Below are 25,908 nucleotides of genomic sequence, written 5' to 3'. Positions count from 1 at the left end.
TCCAGTACATGAGACGCAGAGGGAGGTATCCCATGCTTGTCCATCCGAGTTCCAGCCTTGTTTAGCCCAAACCCACTCCTTTGTATGACTCACACAACTGTCTATTGGTTGTCGAAGGGGCCATTTCATAATACGCTTCCATTACCACAATTATTAAGATTACTTAAGCCATAAAATACAAACCCCAAATCCGAAATTGGTTGTTCAACTAAATGTAATAATTTATGAAACTACCAGAGAATATGTTACAGATGAATAAAACAACTTGTGCACAGACACACACTCTTTTTCTATGGCACTGTTTGACACAGACGCACACACACCAGCGTTCCCAAGCCCCTGACTGAGTGTTTTTATCCTTGCTAGGCCTTGTCTCAGAGGGGAGTCAGGCCCCTACTGAGACCTTATCCACTTCCTGCTGCAAAGCCTGTTTTGCCCCTTGGCAGCCCTCTTCCATTCAGAAACTTGTTTTAAGACCCATTAACCATAAATTATTTTGCTATAAGTAACTAAGAAATACTGAAAATACATTGTGGTTGATGATGTAGGTAACTTCCACATGGGCTGAAATGCGCATGAAAGATGATTTTTCTCTCAGAAGAGGGACACTACCATGAAAGAACTTCCAATAGTTTTACTGTAGCCGTCTCCCATGAGGATGTGCCCCCCAGGTGGGCATAAGAGTTCCAGGAGTGACATTTTACCAGAATAAAGAATAGGTTTAAAAAAATAAACCAAGAAAAAAGAAAGAACAGGGTGAACATGTCATTGTGCTTGCGTTTGTGTATGTGTTGGGGGAAAAAGTTGTTAGGCGTGTACCATCACCAGCGGTGCCATCAAAATTAGTTTGTGTGTGTGCTTTCAGAGGGGTGTGTGTGTGATATATACACCCCCCTACTGTCCTATTTCCAGTCGTCTGTCCACACATAACAACTGTCAGTATCCAGCGAGATATGAAGCCGAAAACAAGGATGACGAAGAGCAACGCTCAGTTGGATATTATCGTTGGGTTTGACATGGACTATGGTGGATTTAGCATCACCTTAAGGATCTAAACTGTACCTTCACATTTTCTATGGTAGGTGCATATGCTATGATGTTGTCCATCCAGTGAACTCAGTGGGTTGTCTTGTAAAACTTTGGGCTTTTTATATTTCATTGGAATTCAGCTTGCTCATCCAAGAATATAAGAATCTCTTATTGCAAGACAAGGTTTAAAAGCAATTTTGTTTTCAACTTGAATATATCTTTTATGGAGTTTTTTATTTATTTATTTTGCTAGGGAATACATATGTGAATTGATTACGGTCAGCAGCTAAAGATAGGACACTTTGAAATTAAGACTTGAGAAACAGAAAAATAAATAAGAGATGCATTTGTGTTGTTGCAACCCAACATGCAGTTGTACTGAACGCTTGCTTTTATATTTAATATGCCAGAGATATGTTTGCTTATCTGATGGGAATGGAACAGAGCATTGCCTATGTGAAACCAGACCACAGTGGAATTTGATAGGAACAGTGTAGCTTTTATACTCTCTCCATGAATAAACCTTTAATTCTTGAAGTGATACAGGTTATAATTTTTTTTTTACCTGAAACCTGTTTGATTATTCTAGCTTTTTCCTAACCCATCTATTCGTTTTCTATTCCCGCTTAACGCATGCTGTCACGGACTTCCACCAGTTGCGGGGTAAGAGGCAGAGCACAGGTCTTACGAAATCATGCCCACAGGGAAATTTTCTCATAACTAATGTAGTTCAAAATGCAGATACAGGGAAAAAGAGTGAGTGTTTTGTTATCTAAACCATAAGAAAGCTGTATAATTAAATTTATTTGACAAGACAAAAAAAATATTTGTTCTCAAAAAACTGATGAACCAAAATTAGTCAAACCACAAACTGAAACACTGTTGGATTCATCTGTAGGCGAGTAAACGTTTAGGAAGCAGATGAGCGGTTGGCCTTCATAATGTGAATTTGTTTGCACTGTAGAGTGGAAATATTACGTGAAGATTGTATTCCCTTTGGGGAGAAAGATAAAGTTGATGGGTCAAACATAGTGGTGTGGATCACTGAGACATGTCTGCAGATATGTTGTCCATTTGGGAAATTTAAACAAAAAAAAAGTTGTTGCATGAAATATGTGGGCCTTTTCTGACAGTACCCTTTCATTTGACACCTAATGCTGTCAAAGGAGGAGGGCATTTCAGCTTTGAACTCAAGTTAATCTTGTGGCGGATTTCAAGAATATAATCTGTGCCTTCACATATCAAACTTTTAATGTAAAAGCCTTTATGCTGGTTTTAACCCATTTCTCCTGTCTTTTTCATGACTTCCTAGAAGCCAGATATTGGTGAGATCTCAATCTGCATGTTTTGTCTACACTGAACTGTCTGTTATAAAGTCGTTAGTTGGCTCATAATGTCATTACCTTTCTGGTCTTTTACCATTTACCATTGCAAATACCAAAATGATCAGAAAAGTCAGGTGATCTATTGCACCTAGATTTACTGGAAAAGACCACAAGGTCATGCAGGAGCTTTACCAAAACCCTAAAATAGTTTTTCATTAGATCTTGAACTTGCAACACCTACTAGTCCCTTGTTGTGAATTTTTTATTATTATTATTTTGTGTCTAGGTTATTTTAGTTGTTTTTTTATTTGTTTTTGTGGGGTAGGTTATTTTCTGCATGTACAATACAAGGCTGTTTAAATAAATTTGACTTGAATCAGAAGTCATTCCTGCTTGAAGGTCACTCTGGGTAAGCCCCTCCTACCACCATGTTTACAATTCTTCAGTGTAAGGTGGCCTTCCAGTTCACCTTGGTGCATTTCTCAGATCAAAACTGAATTTCTCAGAGATACTTGCTCAATCATCAAGTCATTGTGTCATTTGTGCATATCAAAAAAACAGGTAGAAAATTCTTCTGCACATTCATGCAAGGCAAAAGAAAATAATTTGATCTATGGTGGTCTGCGAAACACACAGAGAAGGATTTAGGTTAAAATGTTTGAGCAAATTGCAATCTAGTTAGAAATACGCAAAGCAAAGAGAAGAAAAAACAGGAAAACCAACAAACCCTGCTGAATATGTGACTCTACAAGAAACTAAATTATTGTTGCAATAATTACCATCCACTCATTTAAAAGTACAGCAGGTGCTGAAAGCAATCTTTCAGCTATTCAGCAGTGCAAAACCACAAATTATTGTTGAAGAGTGAGATGGCATTATGCGCCTTCCCTGTGTGGTCCCTCAGCCTTCTCCCCTCCTGTTGCTCTCCTCGGGCCTTCTCCCCTCCTGCTGCCCCCTCTGCTGGGGTTAGTGGGCATAGTTGACCCTGGTTAAAATTCAACTTTCTCAACAATAACATGGTTAGTCATGTCCTTAGGGGCCTGGTTGTGCAGGAAAAGGATACTCAAGTTGCAAAATAATAATTAAAAAAAACATATCTTAAGTTACCCAAACAAGATTAAGAATCTCTCTCTTGAGGGTGTAAAAATAATTCTGACATTGAAATGAAATGTTGACTTTATTTAAGCAAACAAAGGGGAGCCATGAGAAATAGTTCAAACTGATGATTTTTAGTGACTGTACTATGCTGCCTAGTTTTATAAATAGCCATGAAGGCATTTGGGAGCTAAAGTGATCCATTTCTGTTGTTATCAAGTCGTCAGTTTCTATTGTTTCTTAGCTTGTATATTCAGTTGCTCATCATCTCAAGAGCTACTTTGTTGCCGAAATCTCTTAGTGCAGCAGGTCTGGACTGCAGAGACACCAGTACAGCATCCTTACCCTTTTACTGTAGAACCATAAAGTGAATAGCTTTTGGTTTGATACTGATTTACTCAAATTGGGGTCTTCCGTGATGTCATAATTTATTGATATTATTTTTTACATTTTCTTCAGCTTAATGAGAAACATCCAACACAATATATGTAACATACATGCCACCTGTATGCCACCAGTGCTAATAACAGAAAATTTGGCATTCTACAGTGGACTTTTGGGATTTCAAAAAACATTATTTCAAATGCTGGAAAAAGCTTTCTATACCTGGCATTTCTTTTGTTGCTCTCCATTTTACTGCTTTACTAATTAATTAATTAATTAATTAATTAATAGACACTGCACAATGTGTCTTCATGATCATGGAGAAGAACTCAAAAATAAATGAGTGTTCAATTGGCCTAAATCGGCCAATTGAACACTCAATTGGCCGATTGAGTTTATATATAATATAAATTATCATATATAAACTATATGATAATTTATAAGAATATCCAGTTGCTTGAAATCAAAATATAAAGAAATTCTTAGGATAATTTAAAAAGTTTGCATTGCATAGTATATATTATGTGACAGGTGATCAAATCATTGAAAGTAGCATAACTGTGCCTTCTTAAACATGCCACATTTCCATATAAAACACTCTATTACTCATCCATATTATTACAGATGGTGCATTTTCAATGAAGCACTTACAACAAGATTGAAAGGATCTTAAGAATGTAAAAGAATGAGTCTTTAGTTTATATCACATCAGTCCAAATAAAAATAGTGCGGGTTCAGAAAAGTATTGCGCTTTTTTCCCATCATTAATTTGCCATGACTATGTTGCAGTTTTGGGTACACCCAATCCAAAGCTTGAGAGTTTGTCTAGCTGCTGTGGAAGAATAAATGAATTAATTAATTAATGATGAAACCACTGTTAATGAGATGATGACAGAGTTTAGCAACCATAACATAATGACTTCCTGTCTAGTATTAAGTAAGAACCCATAGTCTCCATTCCGAAATCTGGAGGTGTCCTGTGGTTTCTGCAACCTTCACATTAGGAAATAATGGCATCATTGTGGATTAGGATCACTTCCTAAAAATGCAACCAAGAACAATATGTTTGGTATTCTAGGTCAGGTAATAACTTCATAATATTTTATATGAGTCATTCACAGGCATATGTTACAGAGGATCCTCAGCTATACATTTTGGACCTGACCACAAAAAAGTGGAGTATTATTGCAATATTGGAGGAATAAGTGAGTAATGGGGCCACAAACAATATTTTGAGTGGTGGCATCCTCTGAATTATTTTGCATCTGATATCCTCCATTTTTTTTTTGATGACATTTGGAGAGATGTGGCTGTTGGTGCCCCTGGAGGCACTGTGTGAGATGGAAGGTGTTGAATCTTTTACTAAATATTGAAAAATATATATAACCAAAAATAATAATAATAAGAAGAAAACAAAACCGAAGTTTGAAGTTTTTGATAACAATCACATAATTTTTTTCAATATCAATAATTGCAGGCTTTTATTAACTTACACCAGTTTAAACCTTTGGATTAACTGTAGCGTTGTCTTTTGTAATAGGCATCAAGACTTACTTAGTCACATTTTAAATGCTTTCGCAAAGGTCAGGAAGAAGAGACTGGATACGTTAAAGTCAGAGCCCTTAAAGAGAAACAGAAGCTAAAAACACAGAGGGGTACATTTCTGTCAATGTCTGAAGTCAATTTCCCCTGTTGTTTGGCTACTTCATGAACAGGTGTGCAAAATTTTCTGAAAATAAAATAGCATAAAATAAATAAATTCAATTATAACTCTACAGTACTGTTTGAATAACACTGGTCATTGAAAATATGATCTGTGGCATTCTAATTACTTTAATCAACTCATATTGAACCTGCTTAGGAAATAAAATAAAATAAAACAAAATAAGGATGTTCACATGATACTTAGTAAAAGATGGATTCCACTGAGATGCACAGAAAATCAGCTTTATAATATGGATAATTAGATGGTTCCTATGTCCACAAATATAATCTTGCACAAACACAATTTTGGTCAATATTTCTCAATTACAACAAGGCACCTTAAGCTTGAATTTGAATAATAAACCTTAGGTTTAGTTTTTCAGTTTTATCTTTAGTTCTTGATTGTTTTGTTTGTTTGTTTGTCTTGTTTTCATATTTCAAAGGTGCATTTAAATTTGGCAAATAAATCTACACAGTTTCAGTTTCCCTCTAGGAGAAAAGTATTCCGATTCAATTTCCGACCTGTAGCAGAAAACCTTTTTCCTCCCTTCAACATGTGCGTGCGATTCTCTCCTCGACCACAGGGGGCGATGTCTCCCGGTGTGTGAACGCTGAAGTTTTACAGGAACCTCTGACGTGTCAAATCATCGCCATTTTCCTGTACAGGAGGAAACGCCTTAAGGGAAGAAAACATATCGAGCGAGTGAGTTGAAACAATTTGGAACAAAACTAAATGTTTAATCTTCTGTAAAATCTTACTGTAGGCTGTAGTTATGCAGGCAGACATGTTTGTACAAGCTAAATAAAACTGCTTCAAGTGCTTGCGGTAACAACACATTCAGAAGCAGAGTAACTTAACTGCTAGGAGAGCTAGTTTTCTCGACGATGCTGTCCTTAGCTTCGTATCTTCCCCTCACATATTATATGCTAGGTTGTTAAAATATATAATAGCGTGAATTGTTTAAAATACCGTCTAGTTGGCGTGCTGCCTTTGGTGTTATTGTACCGCAGCATACTATTATGGGTGTTTGTTGAGGTAGGTGGGCAACTTTTCGCACCGCACCCTGAACAGTCAGCTGTAAAAGCTGCTGCAGCCTTCGTGGTTTCTTGGATGGGAAATTAAGGATCCATAAATGACCCCAGGAGACGCATAATCCCCACGAAGCAAATACTACTGGGAATGTTTTGGATTGTCAGCTTACAGCCATTTTAATCAATAAAATACATTGCATAGCTTTCTTTTTTTTAATCCTAACTATGTAGGACTATTTAAAGAGAAGTTAAAGCAAAGCATTCACTATATGTATAGTCTGTACAAAAACGTACTCTGAAAAAAATTAAGAAATTACTAACACCATTGGTGTAATTTAAAAAAAAATGTATTTGATGTGTCTGGGAATTTATTTACCACATTTATTAAAAATAAAATTGTTGAATTTGTTCCACAGAAGCTTCACTGCACTATTTGTTTATAGGTCTCATGAAGAAGTAGGATGTTCACATACAATGGCGTGAAAGTGTTTTTCCCCTTCCTGATTTCCTATTTTTTGGCTTGTTTGTCATACTTCAGTATTTCAGAACATCAAACCAATTTAAATATTAGTCAGAGAGAATACATGTCAACACAAAGTTCCGTTTTTCAATAAAGGTGTTTTATTATTAAAAGAGGAAAAAATACAAACCTACGTGGCTCTGTGTGGAAATGTGATTGCCCCCTAACCTAATAACTAGTTAGGGCACTCTTACCAGTAACAACTGCATTCATTTGATCTTGATAACTTGCAATGTGTCATTTCCAGTGCCATAGGGGATTTTTTGCCCACTCATCTTTGCAGAATTGTAATTTAGCCACATTGAACCATTTTTTGTGCATGGGTGACTGTTTTAAGGTCGTGCTACAGCATACCAATAGAATTTGGATCACAACTTTGACTAGGCCTGTGTGGTACACAGCAGTATTCATGATTTCATTTATCACAGCCAGTCTTCCTGGCCCTGAATCAACACAGCAGCCCCAGACAATCACACTTACCACCAACACATTTTACTCTTGACATGATATTCATTTTCTGAAATGAAGGTTTGGATATTTTTCTCCCTCAGTATTTAAGACTTTTACTTGAAAACAGAATGTTGTGTTTACTTGTATTATCCTTGACTTTATTACTGATGTGTGACAAACATACAAAAAAAAAAAGGGAAATCAGGAAGGGCATCAACACTTTTTCACACCAGAATAATACATTAAATTAAATGAGATTAAAGCAGTATTTCATTGTTTAGATGGCTGGAGATTGTCATTAGTTAAGAATTTCTATCCTTATCTTTTCCAGTGTGCAAAGGTTGTTTATCCAAGAGTCTAATAAAAAAGTATACTGTAAATGTTTTATGCCACTAACATGAATAAATAGAGTGTTGTAAATTACATTTATTTTGCTTGTTTTAAACTTTTTTATTTTGGGTATCTAATTGTTATTTTTTTATCTTAATATTTTCACTTAGTTTTACTTTTTTGTTTTCTTTTTCACTCAACAGTTTGTTTGGAAACAGTGACTTTAAGATTTCTGTCTGATAAAAGCACCAATTGGAGATTGGTGTTGCCAGCATTGCATTAGAGATATAGATTGCTGCATTTACTCTGTTCCAATGGGTGTGGGGAAAATGGTTGCAGTTTTACAGTGAATGGATACACAATCACCACAAGAGAAAAAATATTTCAGACATGTCAGCATTCGTAAACACAAAGCAAATCTTAAGAATTTAATTTCAATAAATCAAAATATTTTGTCCACATTATCAAAGCTTCTCATGGTACTAAATGGAGCAGCAATTTCTTGCTTCATTGCTCATCAGTTGTTTCTGTTTATCCTCAGATTTGGCGGATTTATCACACCGTTTTTGTCCTGAAGTGATTTTCTTTTCCCATCACCGGCAGCCATGGGGAATATGTTTGCGGGGCTCTTTAAAATGTTTGGGAAGAAGGAGATGAGGATACTAATGGTGGGCTTGGATGCTGCAGGAAAGACAACTATTTTGTACAAGCTTAAACTTGGAGAGATTGTGACAACCATTCCAACAATAGGTGGGTCAAACGTTGTGCTTAGCACATAGCTGGACAGGCAATTAGACAGATTTCTAATTGCCTGCTAAAACTTGTTGGTTAAGATGTCATTTTTATTTTTTGCTTTCTTCCTTAGGTTTCAATGTAGAGACAGTAGAGTATAAGAACATCAGTTTCACAGTTTGGGATGTTGGCGGTCAAGACAAAATCCGACCACTGTGGCGTCATTATTTTCAGAACACACAGGGTAATTTTTGATCACATTTATATTTCATTGTTAGACCAACTGCTGTGGAAAAATGTTCATCACTCTTTTCTTTTAAATATATATTTAGGTCTGATTTTTGTCGTGGATAGCAATGACAGGGAGCGATGTGCTGAGGCTCGGGAAGAGCTCTTGAGGATGTTGGCTGAAGACGAACTGCGTGATGCTGTGCTTTTAGTGTTTGCTAACAAACAAGTAAGTAACGAAAGCCTTAAAAACACATGAATGCCATTTTCTTTGTTAGCCCTCTTTTTTTTTCTATGTGCTAGCTTTTAAAATGTTCCTCCCTGATTTGATTGCAGGACCTTCCAAATGCCATGAATGCTGCAGAGTTGACTGACAAGTTGAACCTTCACTCCCTGCGTAACAGAAACTGGTACATCCAGGCAACCTGTGCCACTACTGGAGACGGTCTCTATGAAGGACTTGATTGGCTGTCTAATCAGCTCAAAAACCATTAATGGCTAGAGCATTTAAGAAATTACTCTGTTCCACCCAATCCCTCATGTTTTCTCCTTTCTAAGTAAAACTGAATCAACCCCATACTGGAAACCGTCCCTCTGCTCAGCTTTGATCTCCTATACATAGGCCAGTGGTGGGGTTTTTCTAATCTTGTAAAGCTTTTGTTGGTACACTTTATTTTGTGTAAATGTAAATAATTTTTGGTAATAGGGATCTTATTGCACTGACTTTTCTTGGCTGTTGGGTGGCTTTAACTTTGACAAAGAAATTAAGAGAAGAAATTTACCAGAATATTTTGGCCCCAGAAACTCAACACAATCAAAAGTAATGCAAGTACTGATCAGTGGGGAGGGAGAGCGTGTTGAAATAAACTGAATTATACTGATGCACTACTTGAAACTGCTGCAGTAACATGTAACAAATCTTGAATTTAAACAGAACACTGGCATTAACCCGTTTGTACTGACATTGCTCTCGTCTGTGAACACTCACCAGCTTTTTGTAAAAAACTTTGATGGAAGTGAACATACTGCAGTGATCGCACACTATCTGTATAATGGTGTCAGGTGGGCACTCTATCAGTTTTGATTTTTCTATTTAGGAGTCTCAGGTTGATCATATGTAGCTTTTTCAGAGCAAGCACGTCTACTGGGTGTTTATATCTTTACCCAGATGAGAAACTCCTTGCCTACTGAGTACTTATCCCATTAACTCTATAATCATTTATCTGTGAGTGTACTGTGTGAAATATATTTAGCTGTTTGGTGCCATAGTTTAAGGTTGTAGGCAGCTGATCGCATGCTTGATTCTTCTCGGTTTGGGGAAATAGCATTTTGAAAGCAATACCAAAATCAGCTGCATCAAAGTGCCACCATCTTTGATGTAAACAAAAAGCCAAACAAATGCCTTTATTTTTCCAAGATTTGTCTTACAAAATGTTGATGTTTCCTTCTGTTGTTGGTGCATTATGTTCTTTTTGATTTCTAATTGCCTAAATGTTCTAATATTGCAATAAGTCTGTCGATGTTGATGTTTGTCAAAATTTGTGGAGGGTTGGGGTCACACATTGCAATAAAAGTGACCGGCTACAAAATGATTGAGTTTTATTGTACTACACATTCAAAACTGAATTGTGAAGCTTTCAATAACCGTCACTTAAACAATTGCATATTCAGTCATTTTTAGTGTAATAGGATTCTTAGCTGAAAAGTATCCATTTTTATTTAGGTGGTATGAGTTACCCTGATTTCCTTAAAATCTAGTGAAACCAACTGACAAAGTCTTAGTTGTTAAATGGATTTAAGCAATGTATAATTTGATCTGGGCTTAAATACAGCTCTGTGAGTGCCTCGGTGGTTTGTTAGAATAATTTGGAAGTAAAGGCATCACGAAGACCAAGGAACATAAAAATGGATAGAAAGTGTGAACTTCAAACCTGCTGAGGCATGGACATCCGACTAAACTGAGGCCAGGCTTGAGTTGAGAATTCGTAAACATAACCAGTTGCAATGGAAAGGTTTAGATCAATATTCATGTTAGAATGGCTCATACAGTCAAAGCACCAACCCAAATCTAATTGAGTAACACAATACATTAACTGGTAGTGTGAAATCTTCAATGTGTATGAATATTTTTGCAAGGTACTTCAACAGATTCATTAAAAATCCTTGTAATATTAATCTTAACTGTTAATGCTTAAGAAAAAATTTGGAAAAACCTCAAAATGATCACGAAATGAGGAAATACAATTCCCATAAATGATGACCCACCCATTGTCGAGGTTAAGGCAGTAATGTGAAGAGCATACCCTGCTTCACTTTGTGTAAGGGTGGCAGTCCAGCATTCTTGCAGGTTGATTAGGCTGCCATGGTTAATGCAGCCAAGCCTATAAAACATGGCAGGAGAGCGTGGTAGTGGTGGAAGGCGTAGTAGTTTGAGCCTCAAGTCCCTCATAGGGTGGCTTTGTCTGGTCTCTGCTCCCGCTGCTTCATCAGCTTGGTTCGTGTGTGGCAGCAGAACGGTACTCTGTCATAAAAAAAGACCAGTCTGGTATTTGGCACTCTTCTTAATGAACATCTTGCTCTTTTGTGTGTGTGTGTGTGTGTGTGCACCCCCCAGGTATCAGCATGCAATATCTCCTCTTTCAAACCCATTCAAGGCAAATGCAAGCACTACACTCTCGAGTGAAGAGCATTCCACTAGTATCATACAGCGTCAAAAAGTATCAGTCGAAGCCATTTCAACTAAAAACCTAAAATTGGTTTATTAATTATATCCTAATACAATATGCTTTATAATTTATGAAATTAAAACTGCATCTACATTACAATACTATGTTTCAATGAGAAGGGAAAAGTGTCAGCTAATGTATGTTAGAAAAAATAAGACAAAAAGCTGAACTTTCGCCTCATAGGAATTTTTTGGGGAAAAATCAAAGCCAAAAAGGTTTTGGACAAAGAAGCAAAACAAATACACCCAGTTGTGAATTTAATGACAAACTGCTTTGGAAACAAGAAGAGCTCATCACCAAAATTCAATAGAAACACCAAACTCATCTTTCCCACATGAGGAACTAGTATGATATAAAGCTTAACGTAAGAAGCATCACAGTTTTCCTGGCGGTCCATGATCCAGGGGGTCCCAAAATGCTGCGTGTGCACTATGCAGCTCTGGTTTTGGTGGGGGAGCGCGGGACATTAGTCGTCCGAGTCTGTGTCGTGGCGTCTCCTGTGGCTTTGTGTGGCACCAGCGGGGGCCTTCTTGTGGAAGGCAGAGTTACTGCGGGTTGGAGACCCCCCGTCAGAAGAGTCTGTGTCGTGCCTCTGCCGTCGATGACGGGGGCGGGAAGGCTGCCGCTCGGCCTTTGCTCCCTCCCTTGAATGGCTGTCATGGGGTCTGGCTCCACTCTGACTATGGTATGATGGATTATGATGATGGTGGTCCTTTCTGTGTCTGAAAAGTAAAAGGAAACAATCAATGAGTGTGGGTGTGGTGGGGCATCCGATAAGACGGAGCACACACCACTGGGGCATCAGCGACTGCATGGGGTTTTATGGGGGACATGCACAAAAAGAAAAACGCTGCTTTAAAACCTTATATCAGTAGTTGTATTTGCACCTCTCAATCTGTAAGTGAATTGTATTTATACCTTTCACAGATAAAAATCACAAGGTGCTTCCCAGAAAATCTAAAAACAATGACATCCTCCATCTGAAGCTAATTCTATTGTCATCCTCACACATTACTTCCTACAACTCCCGTGGGCATCGTAAATCCTAAATATAAGAAAATACCAAAACTGAAAAAATTAATTTGCGAGGAAGCAAAATGTAGAACAGTGTCCCAGCGCCATCTAGTGGTGATCTACTATTTTGCATCACTGGTGTTAACTCGTATAGAAAACATGGAGACAGTACATGATGATATTGCACACAGTGAAATTGGATGATTTCACTGTGTAACCATTGTTTCTGATTTGATGATGTTCTGATTTGATATAATGTGTGGATTATTCGAGTACATCAAACCAGTTTGTCATTGGACAAACCTTTTCCTGTTATCCTCCGATGACGTGGACTCAGAGGCTGACGAATCTCGTCTTTTCCTTTTCTTCTTTTTTTCCTTCTTCTTCTTTTCCTTTTTGTTCTTTTTTTCTTTCTTTTTCTTTTTGCTCTCTTGCAAACTAAAATCAAACAAATGTTGACCTTCATTATCATGGCCCATTATATCCAGACTCCCATTTCATCATGTCCGCTTAATGCTGGATGTTTTGTAGATGTAAAGGGTTAGTAAAATTCACATTTACCCTTTTTCTGTCTCTTCTGGTTTTTCAACGCTCTCAGATGATATTGTTGCAGATGTTTCTTGACGACCTTCAGTCTTGTGGTGCTGCAAAACAAGAATGATTACAATTTTGCAGTAAGGCATAAAGATTATAGCAGGAAATAAATCTTAAGTAACCATTAACTGAACCTGCCGTCGTTACAAGGATTTCTCATCAGGTAATCTGCATTTAACAGTTGAAAAGGAAACTGAACTCACTGTGAAAATCGGCAGACCCATTTTAGCCGCTTCTTTCTCTTTTTGGGACAGCAATATCTTCCGTGACCCCACACTTCAAACACAAGCAGAGGAGAAAAACAAGCACTTTGTCAGCCAAGGCCATTTGTTTCGGTCGCACTATTTAACCAAAAGGTTATTCAGAGGACCCTTCAGGAAACTAAAGAACCAGAAATAAACAAATACTACATTTAAGGCCCACAACCATTCGTGACATTTTAAAATTGCTTTACACAGTTGGATTGTACGAGAATACTGAGATATGACTCGATTTGCTGGTGTTGGCCAGGACTCTGACCGCATGGATTATTTGGATCCTTTGGATAAGCTGCAGTTGCCTTTTTTCCCCCCACAGATACAATTACAAAAATCTAACTTAGAAAAAATAAAATCAGGAAACATTTTAATACGACAAAGTCTTCAAAATGGTAGCAAATTAATTTAGCAACATGGGAGCCTTGAAAAACCTCACCAGATCTTTGTTTGCTCAGATTTATAATTGGAAAATGAAACAAAGTTGTCCTATTAAGCCATATTATTTTATCATCTCAATTATTATTTGCAACCTGATTACAATACAGGGACTCACATTCCAGCTTGAAATGGAATCATTGCAAATTTTATATGACGCGAGTAATCACCTGGAGCTTCCCAAGCCTGATATACGATCCACGCTCCTCTCTTCACCATCAGCCTCTTCCCTTCTACAAACCTCTACAAGATCCTGTGAAAATTGAATAAAATTTAAACCATGTGATCTTAAGCAATTGAAGATACCCAGATGTATTCTGTTCACTAGCGAAACCACTTACCTCTTTGGTAAGACCAGTTGGTTGTCTCTTTATAACTTTGTGTCCTCTAAATTGAGAATGTAAATGGTTTGTCAAGCATTTTTGAAGCTCTAACGTTCTTGTGTTACATAAAAGTACACGTGAAGTCATACATACAGCGCAGCCATCAGCGCCTCCTCTTCTGCTGCTTTCACAGCAGCAAGTTCGTCCTCTTTGGATAACGGTTTGCCAGTTTTTTTGTCTTTTGCGTACCACGTCAGATCTTTACCTTTTTGCCATCGTCCAACCGGTGCCATCAAGGAGTTTCCTAAGAACAAAACAGAGCAAATGATTGGGCACAGTTTAAATATTGATGCCAAACAAATTTGGAAGGACATTTTTCCACCCGGTTTCTTACATTTTGATTTTGATTTCATTACAAATCTTAGTTTTGCTCGACTATGAGCAGTTAGGCAACAAGTAAAACACGGCTCAAATGTTAAATGACTCATGCGTTTTACGTTTGTATCACAACTTAAGCTTTGATTTTCAGTGAAAACACACCAGCTGGACTGTTTAGTTTTAATAAAGTTATTAATTTCCCAGTAAGCAGTGTCAATAGCATACACATACTGACAGTGCAGAGACACTCCTCCTGGCTCTGACTGGTTGTTTTTGCAGAAGGACCCGAGAGAGGAGGCAGGAGTGGGATTCTTTTCACAGACTGTCTCATATTATACTGTCACAACAAAGTGACAGTTTTATAAAAGTTACCTACTGCAGCTTTAACTGGTATACAGTGAAGAGATTTTAGGATGAGGACATGCACTCAAATCTTTTGATTTATGTAAATATCCTAACTAGCAGCATCTTATATCAATCAAAGGTTATTTATTAACTGGCAAATGAGGAAAAGGTGTGTTAAAAGACTGAGTCAATTTATTTTAGTCAGGTTGTGTTAAGAAAGATCCCGACTTTGGACATATTTCTAAATTAATAAATGCTATATGTCATATTTACAGATGTAGATCAACAAGTAAAAATTCAGTAATTCAATTCAAAAAGTGAAACTTGTTTATCTTATAAAACGTCAGAGAAATAGCCCATCTAAAATTAGGACCGCAGTGTGTGTGTGTGTGTTTTTACATGCTAAAATGTTTAACCGACACAATTTCGTAAATTGTTATCTTTGTTATCTTATTTGTTTACTACAGAGATACCCCAACATATAACTTGGCAAACAAGTTGTGCAAGGCTCCTTTAGCTCGCCTTTTATGTCACATCTGTGCTGCTACGTAGCTCCTCTTGTTTGGCATGCTGACTAGCTGGGCAGCGGTCAGGGCACCGACCGCTGAGAGGCTCTTTCTGCCTAAAGAGGAGGCAATGTGAAAGTGGAAACTAGCTGTGTTCGGGGAATAAAACACGCCTTCAAGAGCAAGCAAATCAAGCCGTCCAGATTCTATGTAATGAGGGACTCTACATCAAAAGGTATGAGACAGCCGTATGTGTTGGGGCAACATGCGTTTACAGCCTGCAGTTTGTAGCTATCTTCCCTCGTCGTTTGCTCGCTAGCCGTATGGTTAGCACTGATAAAAGCTACGTTTCTGAACTTACCCAGATAATTCTCTCTGTGTTTATCGACTTTCACGTCGTCCCAGTTGAACTGGTCCTGACCTCCGCGTAGGCCCCCAGATCTTGACGAGCCAAACATTTTAGGCAGAAAAAGTCCAGAGAGTTGAAAGAAAACCAGTAACACGCCGCTACCGCACGCAGCTAACGCTAGCAACCCAAACCGTGTGATTGGTCGGGCCTTCGGGACTCCTTCATCCGGGGAAGTTGTGCGGTGAGTTTTAACTTCCCACTATCGAAAGAGGGAGCAACGTGTTAACTGGTATGGTTTAATTTTGGAAAACGAACGCCATTTGAGGCGGATGTTTTTACATATAGCAAAAGAACTTGCAGCAGCGCTGCCTTTCAGCTAGCCTATTTCAAGTAGCTATGGTAACAGCGCGTCCTTAACGTGTTTATACAGCTATTACGAACTATTTGCAATAATATAAACATAATAAGTATATAAGTTCTTTACTGACGTTTTTCTAAAATGTTCGTGGCTAAAGTAAATTACGGAGAGAAAAAAAAACAACAGTTTCCTCGTTTTTCCGCGCGTGGTTTTGACGCTGAACGCTGATGTTTTGGTCCGCAGTGATGACGCAGGCAGCACAGTTTTTATCTAATGGCTCTCACAACGAAAGCTCAGGCCAGTAGAGGAAGAAAATCCTCCGGAAACGGTCTGGGGCTTGGAATAATCTAACCCTCGATGTACCTGAGACATATTACACGATTATTTACAGGTAGGAAGGGATACTGTTTATGTTTTATCGCCTCTTTTCATCCCGGATGTCTTTTATTGTCTGGGTGTGCCATTCATTCCTGGAGTTTGCTAGTTGACATGGTGTACCAGGAAAAGATGGAAATGAAATGCAGGGAGTTTTCAGTTGATTGATATATATTTTTCTATGCAACTTTTTACCTTTTTTAATTTGCAATTTATTTGGAGCTGTAGCAAGTACCCAAGGAAGCATTTTAATCAATATTATTCACGTTAAGACAGCATGATGGATCTGCAGCTTCTAGTAAGTTGTCAGTCACTCACCACTACTTCCACGTTGTATTTAATTAAATCTTTCTAAATCAAGTGGTGTTAATAATAGTTTAATTTTCTTTGTTTTGAATTATGGCAGTTTTAACAAGTAAGAATAATCGATCAGAAGTACATGCAGTCAAAACATTTAAAATGAGATTTGAGTCTGGGTGGTTACTCTACACAGATCGTAAACACTCATTACCCTACATGTGGTGATAGCACTGTTTAGCTTCTCTTTCTCTGCACTGTAAGAATTTCTGTATTTTAGTTCTATATACTTAAATTCAATCTCCTTAAGAAATCATTTAGGCTGAAAAATAGCAATAATTTCTTCTAACAAAAAAATCATATAACACTGGAAAAATAACGTGCCAAGCAGTTTTAAAGATTAAATGTATGTATTTATTTACATTTTAAAGAATATTTAAATGATTACTAAGGAAATGTTCCATCGAAGTCTTTTTAGTTTCAGTTCATACTTTTGTTCTCTGGCATTTATGGAACTCGTGTGATTTAACTTTATTCAAGGCAAATACTAGTCACATGAGTGGGAGTGCACGGGTTTTAAATGAGTTATGGCGCTGAATCCAATAAGTATCAGTTCCTGCTGGTTGTAGTACCATGTGATTTTTGTTTCCCTTCATGCATCTCTTTATTATCTGTTGCAGAGAATAAAAAAACAAAACAAAAAACAGAAGCTGGTTTATAGAGTTGCGTAGCCCTGCCCTGCCTCGCCCTCTTGCTTTCTCCACCCCTTTCTATTTCTGCTTTCGTTCTGTTTTGTCTCTATCAAACCCTCACCTCTCACTCCACCTCTTCACCTGCTTGAACTCTTGTCCATTAAAAGGTAAGGAGAAGCATTACAGGTGCCTCTCTAATCTTTGAGCATTTTGATGGAAGACATCAGTAGCGGATTAGATGTAGCATCAAAGTGTAGAAACGGTGGGAATATGTGAGTTGAAACAGACTCTTGGCTTGAGAGCTTTTTTTTTCCCCACAAGGAAGTTGTTGTATAATTGAGCTTTGAATGGTTTTAAAGGGCTGTTTGTGTGCTATCCAAAGCAGCCTTTCTTCTTTCACCTCTTGTATGACGTTGTTTTTTTTGATATCATGTTCAGGTTCAATAGTTTCTACTTGATGTCTTCCCTAGTGACTCTGGCTCCAAACTGGCAACTGTATCTGTTTTGTTTTTTTGTTTTTTTTCCTCAGTTAACCACAGGCCACATCGCTTGGTTATTTTTCTCCTCAGCATGACTCTTCTCAAAAACATTTACCCACCAATGCTGGAGTGTTAAAGAAAAACATTTTTTTTATACCTAGACCAATTTTTACTTTTATGAGTAAATCCTTACTGCCCCACCAAAACATTTTTCTAAATAACTCCTCTTCTGTTTCAGCAATGGCTGGACCCAGGCCTGTGGTGTTTAGTGGTCCGTCCGGGGCAGGAAAAAGCACCCTGCTGAAGAAACTTATCAAGGAACATGAAAATGTTTTTGGCTTCAGCGTCTCTCGTAAGTGCGTCATGCTGTAGCTTGAATAATAAAAAGTCTGTCTTGTGTTTTTTGGCATTTTGTGTTCATGATTTTGATCACTTACTCAAATAAGTGGACTTTGTTTTTCTTTATGGACATATAAACATATATTGTCATGTTTTATTAGGTTTCAGTTTTGTATTTTTGGGCGCTCAATACTTGGGGAAAAAAATATGAAAATTCAACAATGTGTGAAACACTTAGTGCACTTTGAAGAGTGTTGATAGGCAAAATGTATCTCTTATTAATCCCTTTTGTTCGATGCGTTATTTTGCCATTTGGAGAAGCAGAAGTTGAAATATAAACACATTCAGTTAACTTTGTTTTGCAAACCATATAATAATCAACAGATTGTCGAAATTGGTCTGTAAGTTGACCAAACGTCCATGTACTTACAGCTTTACTTCTGAATGGAGACGAGCAAAATTTAGCTTGTGTCAAAATGCAAATTAACTCAACAGTGGGAAGCACAAACCAATAGCAGTAGATCTGCTGATAAAGCAGGAAACCTCTGTTTGGTAATGGTAATGCTACGGGTTTAACTAGACTTGGGGATCAGGTTAAGGGTAAGTATTGTATAAGTTTCATACATACTCGTACTCTTTTACTTTTATGTAATACAGGGAGTTACCCTCTCTCCTGTTACATTAAATGGAAATTTGTGCATTAATTCTTTATCTTGGGCTAAAATATTTCAGGACACATTTACATTTAGAACTCATTTAGAACTGAATCCAATGTTTTTTGTCAAAACAATTCTTGGCAGATGTAGAACTAACTACTGGAGCAAGCAAAAAAAAAAAAAACTTTCCGGTGTCCTTTTGTTGTCCGGAGGATTTTGGTGATGAAGTGGGATGTAATTTTTCTTTTTCTTCTAGTGATCTGCTGGACAACGTTTCAAGATGTTGCATGTTGTTATTTGCAGCAAACTTGGTTATGTTTTATTGGTTTTCTTTGTGATTAGGATGTCTTCTACTCTTCCAATTTGCTCTATGAGTGTTATGATTTGTTTTAAAAGCTGAATAAATGCATAGTATAAAAGGAGAAAAGACATCTGTAAGTGCTGAAACTTTTGCAGCTCTGAGGTATCTAACACTCGTATCGTTTAATCTCCCAGATACAACAAGAAACCCTCGTCCAGGAGAAGAGAACGGCAGAGGTACAGCATGCGTCTCTGCTTTCAGTGTAATAACAGCAGTCCACGTGCTTTCTGGTTTTCTAAAAGCCCAATCCCTCCGTGTTCTGGTGTTGGATTTTTAGATTACCATTATGTTACGCGGGAGGCTATGCAGGCGGCCATAAACAACGGCGAGTTCATCGAGAACGCAGAGTTTTCTGGAAACCTGTACGGCACAAGCAAGGCCGCCGTCCAAGCCGTCCAGGCCAAGAATCTCATCTGTATCCTTGACATCGACATGCAGGGCGTGAAGAACATCAAGAAGACAGACCTCAATCCCATGTACATCTCCATCCAGCCGCCATCCATGGAAATCCTGGTGAGCACAATTGGAATTTGTGCAGCCAGTTTGGTTCTGTGAGTTTTCCTGCTAATAATCAGTCTCTTGTTGGGAGTTACAGGAGAAGCGATTAAGGGACAGGAATACCGAGTCGGAGGAGAGCCTTCGGAAGCGTTTACATGCAGCCAACGTGGACATGGAGTTAAGTAAGGAGTTATCATTTATTCCCAAACCTCTAGTAGAGCTAGAGTATGTTTAAGTAAGTATGCTTAAAATGAAACGTTCTCTTATGATCTCTCCCATTTAGGTAAAGAACCTGGCATGTTTGATGTCGTTATCGTCAATGACAATTTGGAGGATGCGTATAAGAATTTAAAACAAGCTCTTCTTGAGGTGAGCCACCTTTGAAGCTCTTGTATTCGCATCAAAGGAGCTAAAATTAGCTTAACCAGCTACTCTCAACAGTTCAGAGTAGCCGTGAGGACAGTCAGCTGTACTGTTTCAACTTTTGATGGAGGAGACAGAAGGTGCTGCTGTCGTTTGGAACCCAAGAATTAAATAATCAAAGCACACGTGTTTACAAGTGTGAAAACGCCTCTGGTGTGGAGGCAGTGGTGTTAATTGGTTTCCACTCATCCGAGCCTCAATAAGGGCGTGTAGAAACACGTAGACTCGCTGACAGCTGCAGAGCAAGCACAGATCATTAACACTGGAGCAGATGAGATGGTTGGCTTGCAGTATACTAAGAATATTGTATCTGTAAAGTCAACAGATGTCATCAGGAATTAAAGATTCCAATTAAAATGAATCTTTTGTTAAAGTTTCAACTTAAAATGGGCATATCAATTGAATTTTGCCATGTTTTATGACGTTATAGTCACAAACCTCAATGTATTTTACTGGGTTGTTGTAGATCAGCACAAAGTAGCATGCTTTTCTTTTTCTACGCCACGTAATGACAAAATGGTTTTCAGATTTTTAGCATGCTTTTGTAGTCACACCCTCTCTGTGGCCATTTTTCATAAAATTTTTGGAATACACAATAATAAAACCCAACTGTCTTATGTTCTAATATTTAAAACATCAAAAAACAGACAAAAATGGACAAATCTGAGCCTGAGGTATGAATTTTGAAATGTAAACACTGCAGGAACAATGCAGGGTTTATGTGTTTGATACATCTTGTAATGGGCTTGATTTTTCTGTCTGTAGGAAATTAACAAAGTCAAGAAAACCAAGACTTCTTCGTAGAAGACGGCACAGCCTGGCACCTCATCCATCCACTCCCTTATAACTCCAGACCTCCATTTGACATGTACATTCCCTCAGATGGTGGCCTGTGAAACTCAGACAGCTTACTTTAAGGAATCTACAAACATGTATTTAGATTAAGTTAACTTTGGTAAAAAAAAAAAAAAGTTTTATTTTTAATGAGCAGTTTTAGATTTGTTTTTTCTTTATTCTTTGTTTGGGGAAAAAAAAGCTACTCCAATGAATCTTACTTGAAGTCTGACTTGCACAAAACAGGAAGATTCCTGTTGTTACAAAGTCCTCTTCAGTCAGGACTGCCTTGTTCATGGTGCATGAAACAGGGAGCAGCGTGACCCATTCCATCAGTTGGACAAACCGGTTTTAGGATGTAAAGCCAGTAAAGCCACATGCTGGTTGTTGGCACCAAACTGTGCTCACCTGGTGGTGTCATTTAGTGGTAATAAAGTGGAAAAATCCAGAGTTGTGATATGTGGTGGTGGTTGGGCAGGGTTTAAAATTTATATTCATCTCTGGCTGTTTACAGGAGGTATATGCAAGTCAGGCATACTTTTGAAACATTACTTTTATTCCAGAGTTGGTAACGCAATTCATTTTAAAGCTGTTTTGTTGTTGTATATGTTAACAGTTTTATAAGTTTCATTTGGATTCTGTTGTGCTCAAGTGAGTTAAATCCAATCTTGCTTAGAGAAACAAATCCTTTGTCATCGTCACTTTTTTATGTTTTAAGCGGGGAATACAAAGTTGACTATTTTACAGGTGTGATTTTGTAAACTTTTATATGGTGTAACTTGCTCACATTGTAGCTTTATGTGTATAGTGAAATGACATTCATTGGGCTTTAAGGCATAAATAGACGGACATGTTTAAGGTTTTATATATTCCATAAAAGAAAAAAGCACAGCAAATCAAATTAAAGGGGCAGCATTATGTAAAGCAGGTATTTTGTTTTGAGTGTTGCATTGATTATTTTATGCACGTTTGAGAAATCTTAATCTTTTCTGGCAGCAATTTGAGTTTTCAAAACGCTTAATGGGACCGAGCGCTGCCTTTTCCACAAAGCTCCTCGGAGATGTAGTATCTAAGCAGAGTTTCTGCCTCACAGAGCAACCCTCGCCCACACATCCCTCATTACGCTCCTTCAGACTAGCAGCAGCAGCAATTGGCAAACACCTGGTAGAACTGCGCATCTGCTGAACTCATGTAAACTACTTCTCAGTGCAACACTCCTAAGAATGATGTTAAAAGCTTAATGGAGGAGCATTGTGATGACATGCTGAAGGTAGTAGTTACTTGATCGTGCTATTGTATTTATTTTTTTTATCACAATGTGCCTGACAAATACATACTGCTGCCCCTTTAAAGGTCGTCTATGATGTACTTGTTAACTAGCATCAATAATTTTTCCAGCAACTCTTACAAAGTAAAACTATTAATGGCCCTTTGTAAAAATCAATTCATCTGACCAAAAGTTATGTATTCCTGATATTGTTGTTCACTATTTGAGCTTATTCTTAATTACAGCAATAAGTCCTCTGGAATACTAAAACGTGTTACATGTTAAAATCTCAATAAAATGTTACAGCTACAAAGTGCATTATTTGTTTAGTCACACAAGTCTATGTCAGCACCATATGCTCAAAAACCTAGTTTAATTTTATATAAAAACTGAAATCAGTATGCATTTCTTAGAGGATTTCAAACATTTATCACCGTTACTTTTGATTATTAAAGCTTAGGGCTGATGAAAACCCAGAACTTAATTTATCAGATACTTTAAATAGACAAATGGAAAAAGCACTTAAAAAAACCCCTGGGAATCAAGGAAGTCATGAGAAAGACTAACATGACATTGGTCCATTAACATCCTCTACAAGGAGGGTAAGCCACAAAACAGAAGCCAGCAGTTCAGTGTTGTATCTAGGTAAATTAAAAGGTTACAAGAAAGTGTTGTGGAAAAAGGGACAATTGGTGCTGGAGCTGGTCCTCGTTGGATCTGGTGTCTCATCTTACTCAGCTCATAAGTGGCTTAATAAGGAGTAGTAAGCAATGATAGAAGAAACAGGTAATCTTAAGTATTTTCTGTACATTTATTTAACACTTGTGCTCAACCTCATTATTATCCACAACTCCACATGAACATTGCAAGCAATTACAATCTGCTAGACCTAAAACATCATAACATACATAGTCCATACCCAGTCGATGACACCTTATTATAGGAACACAAACACAGCAACGTCTTCCAAGAAAGTAGTGAAGTCCTGGAATTTCAGGTCTTTCAATGTTTTCACGTAAATACATGACAGTTCTGCTTAACATGTTTGGTTTACAAAGCAAATACATGCAGTCACTCATAAATATGTCACTGACACACAAAAGGACGCCCTTGTTAAACCCTGTGAGTTTGCGGGCAACTGCAAAACATCAAAAGGCCCAAATTTGTCAAAGAAGCTTTGTAAAAAAAGAAAAGCAAATGATAGAGTATGGATGTATGTTTCAGGTATCAACTACTACTTAGTCGATGGTACCTGGAAAAAAAAACTAAGCGATCTAAAGCTCACCAGGGAATCATTCATACATCTACACCAAAGTTTGTCTATAATTTAATTGCACACCAGTGATTAAACCTAAACAACAGCAAGCAGTGCAGAAGGTCAAAGTCTTCACTGTTCATTGTATTTTCAGTTTCAAAGCTGAAAGACGCTGTGAAACAAAAACATTTCTGAAAAGTACAAAAAAAAAAACCTGATGATATGACACTAATATGCATTTAATGACAATCCAGAAATAAAGTCAGAGGTGTTCAAAATGTCACTGGTTGGATGAGTTACTATTGCAGACATAATGATTTTATGACAGGACATCTATGAAAACGAACGTCCAACTCATGAACAGTAACATATATCCTTATCATCTGTCCACTTAATTCATGCTGCATGTCGTGCAGCAGTTCAAATGACAGAACGAGACTGAAACTTGCCTATAGAGACATACGTATCCCTACAATTTGCAGTTTCCACATTCCCTAGCCTAAAGAAAACTCTGAATCCCACAAAAACAACTGAGGATCAGACTATTTTCTGACTGGCTGCTTAAAGACGGAATGGTTTGTTAAATGTAGTAGATATTATTTTGTTAGATTATTTTAACCATGCAAGCAGAAATGTATCCATTTAAGACTAAGGATTTGTGTCACCAATTAGAATATGTTTACTGGCTTTGAAAGGGCTTTTCTTTAATTTGAAGAGTGACAGGCTTTCCGACTGATGTGTAGCCGTAGGTTTGAGTGGACACTTTGGTTTTAAAGCTCTGCTGCCCCCCCTCTACTCTCTGCACCTCGGAGCAGTAGGAGGGCTTCACCTCTAGCTTTGCGTGGCTCACTTGGATTGGGACTTGTCTCTCAGTTCGGGGGCGAGCTCCGCTTCCTTGCGGAGAGGCAGAGGGGAAAAGATTGTTGGAGAGATGCTCCCTGAAGCGGCCAAAGAAGCCGCCTCTCTGCCTTGGAACAATATCAGGGCGCCCCACGTTGAGAAGCACAGGCTGTCCCACTTGGGACCCCCCGATCTCCCTCTGAAGGACAGAAATCTCACAGGGTTTCTCATCAGAGACACGACAGGAGCCGTAGGTTTCACCTTCTCCTGGGATGTAATCCTCCAAGTCTTCCAGGTTCAAAATACGATCTCCTTGTCTCAGAACCACTGGTTCAGGCTCCTCAGTATCCTCATCCTCCGGTTCAAAGATAACAGTTTGCTGATCCTCCTGGTCATCAGCGTCTTCAGTAAGTGTTAGGACAGATGAAAGTTCACGCGGTTCTCTCGAAGCAGAGCCTGAGGCGATCTGAGGCTCGTCTTCCTCCCAGGAGACACTCTGGCTGCTGATGTCTCCCTTCAGATGCTCCTGCGCCTGCTCCACCTGCTTGTTGTTTGAGTTGTTGGCATTCAAGTTGTCCAGGGGGGACCTCTTAGGTCTGGAGGGGGTGGCTGCACGATCGGAGCCTGCAGGTGAGATTCCTCTTCTCCTGGGCAGCCTGGGAGACTTATTGACCTTATACTCGATGACCTCCTCCACTTCAACCCACCTGGGCCTGCTCTCCACTGCCCTGGCTCCAGCCCCCTCAGGCTCAGTAACATAGAGGGTTGGAATGGTGGTCTTTTTCGGGGTGGGCATCCTTCTTGGCCTGGTTGCAGGTGGCTCAGGGGTGGAGGTCTCAGAGCGGTGGGCTCCAAGAACAGTCAAGCCTGGAGATCTGTGTCTCCTCATGCGTGGGTTCTTCACAACAGTGGTAATCGTCTCCTCGCTGGAAAAAATGAATGAATACGTGAGCAGAGGTACTGGCGTATTTGCAAAAACACACGAGACTGAAAGGCTTTAAACAGCCACATCGTAATGTTAAAGATACACACAAGACCTTCTGTAAAATCAAGCTCACTGTAGATGTAGTTAATCACTTACAGGACAATGTATTACCGTCATCTTTTCTATGTTTTTCTACTTTGTAATTAAACTGTATTTAATTTAGATACTATTAATTGTCCCAAAAACAAGCCTCCATACCTACACATCACTGGTGAAGTCATACAAAACATAAAACAACTTATCAGAGTTCATTAAGTACATTTATTTGTGTTTGTTTTTCCAATCAATTTTGTAAAATGATGTGATTTTAATGAAATTCCGTTGCTCGTTCCTACAAAGGCGCTGTCTTATATTCTGTACGGCCGCAGCATAATTTTTAATTCATATGTGAGAACTCTCCATGGAAGTAGTTTGTTTGAAGGTCTGGAAAGAAATGGAGTAGATCTGGAATGGTTCAGACTCCATCGTAATCTGCCTAAACGTTTAATAACAT

General features: G+C 38.3%; 4 protein-coding genes across 19 annotated transcripts in view; 2 read left to right on the top strand and 2 right to left on the bottom strand.

The window, feature by feature from the left end:
- Positions 1-923: 923 nt before the first annotated feature.
- Positions 924-10,418, top strand: arf1 (ADP-ribosylation factor 1). 2 transcript variants are annotated; one of them, XM_008434290.3, is made up of 6 exons: positions 925-1,078; positions 6,122-6,240; positions 8,411-8,619; positions 8,735-8,845; positions 8,934-9,058; positions 9,166-10,418. In XM_008434290.3, exons 3-6 carry the CDS (start codon positions 8,475-8,477, stop codon positions 9,322-9,324), a joined length of 540 nt encoding a protein of 179 aa, XP_008432512.1. In that variant the 5' UTR covers positions 925-1,078; positions 6,122-6,240; positions 8,411-8,474; the 3' UTR covers positions 9,325-10,418. The 2 variants fall into 2 exon arrangements, with proteins under 2 accessions (XP_081454712.1, XP_008432512.1); XM_081598586.1 differs by lacking the exon at positions 6,122-6,240 and having other exon boundaries at positions 924-1,078.
- A 1,377-nt stretch (positions 10,419-11,795) lies between these two features.
- On the bottom strand, positions 11,796-15,901 carry c17h1orf35 (chromosome 17 C1orf35 homolog). The gene is made up of 8 exons (XM_008434291.3): positions 15,769-15,901; positions 14,332-14,482; positions 14,197-14,242; positions 14,026-14,108; positions 13,367-13,439; positions 13,131-13,213; positions 12,873-13,007; positions 11,796-12,277 (listed from the first exon to the last, which is right to left on the bottom strand). Exons 1-8 carry the CDS (start codon positions 15,863-15,865, stop codon positions 12,022-12,024), a joined length of 924 nt encoding a protein of 307 aa, XP_008432513.1. The 5' UTR covers positions 15,866-15,901; the 3' UTR covers positions 11,796-12,021.
- A 469-nt stretch (positions 15,902-16,370) lies between these two features.
- Positions 16,371-22,648, top strand: guk1a (guanylate kinase 1a). Its single transcript, XM_008434292.3, has 7 exons — positions 16,371-16,505; positions 18,196-18,309; positions 19,448-19,489; positions 19,591-19,826; positions 19,909-19,993; positions 20,095-20,180; positions 21,000-22,648. The coding sequence occupies exons 1-7, from the start codon at positions 16,472-16,474 to the stop codon at positions 21,036-21,038; spliced, it is 636 nt and encodes a 211-aa protein (XP_008432514.1). The 5' UTR covers positions 16,371-16,471; the 3' UTR covers positions 21,039-22,648.
- A 479-nt stretch (positions 22,649-23,127) lies between these two features.
- Positions 23,128-25,908, bottom strand: part of obscnb (obscurin, cytoskeletal calmodulin and titin-interacting RhoGEF b) — a 55,018-nt gene continuing 52,237 nt past the window's right edge. For all 15 annotated transcript variants that reach the window (XM_081598571.1, XM_081598573.1, XM_081598570.1 and 12 more), the window contains one exon: positions 23,128-25,356. In XM_081598571.1, coding sequence (XP_081454697.1) covers positions 24,270-25,356 — 1,087 coding nt within the window. In that variant the 3' untranslated portion in view covers positions 23,128-24,269. The remainder of the gene's footprint in view (positions 25,357-25,908) is intronic.

This window comes from Poecilia reticulata, chromosome 17 (assembly GCF_904066995.2).
Source record: "Poecilia reticulata chromosome 17, P_reticulata-male-v2, whole genome shotgun sequence".
Taxonomy (NCBI): Eukaryota; Metazoa; Chordata; class Actinopteri; order Cyprinodontiformes; family Poeciliidae; genus Poecilia; species Poecilia reticulata.
This window is presented reverse-complemented; position numbering and strand designations above follow the sequence as displayed.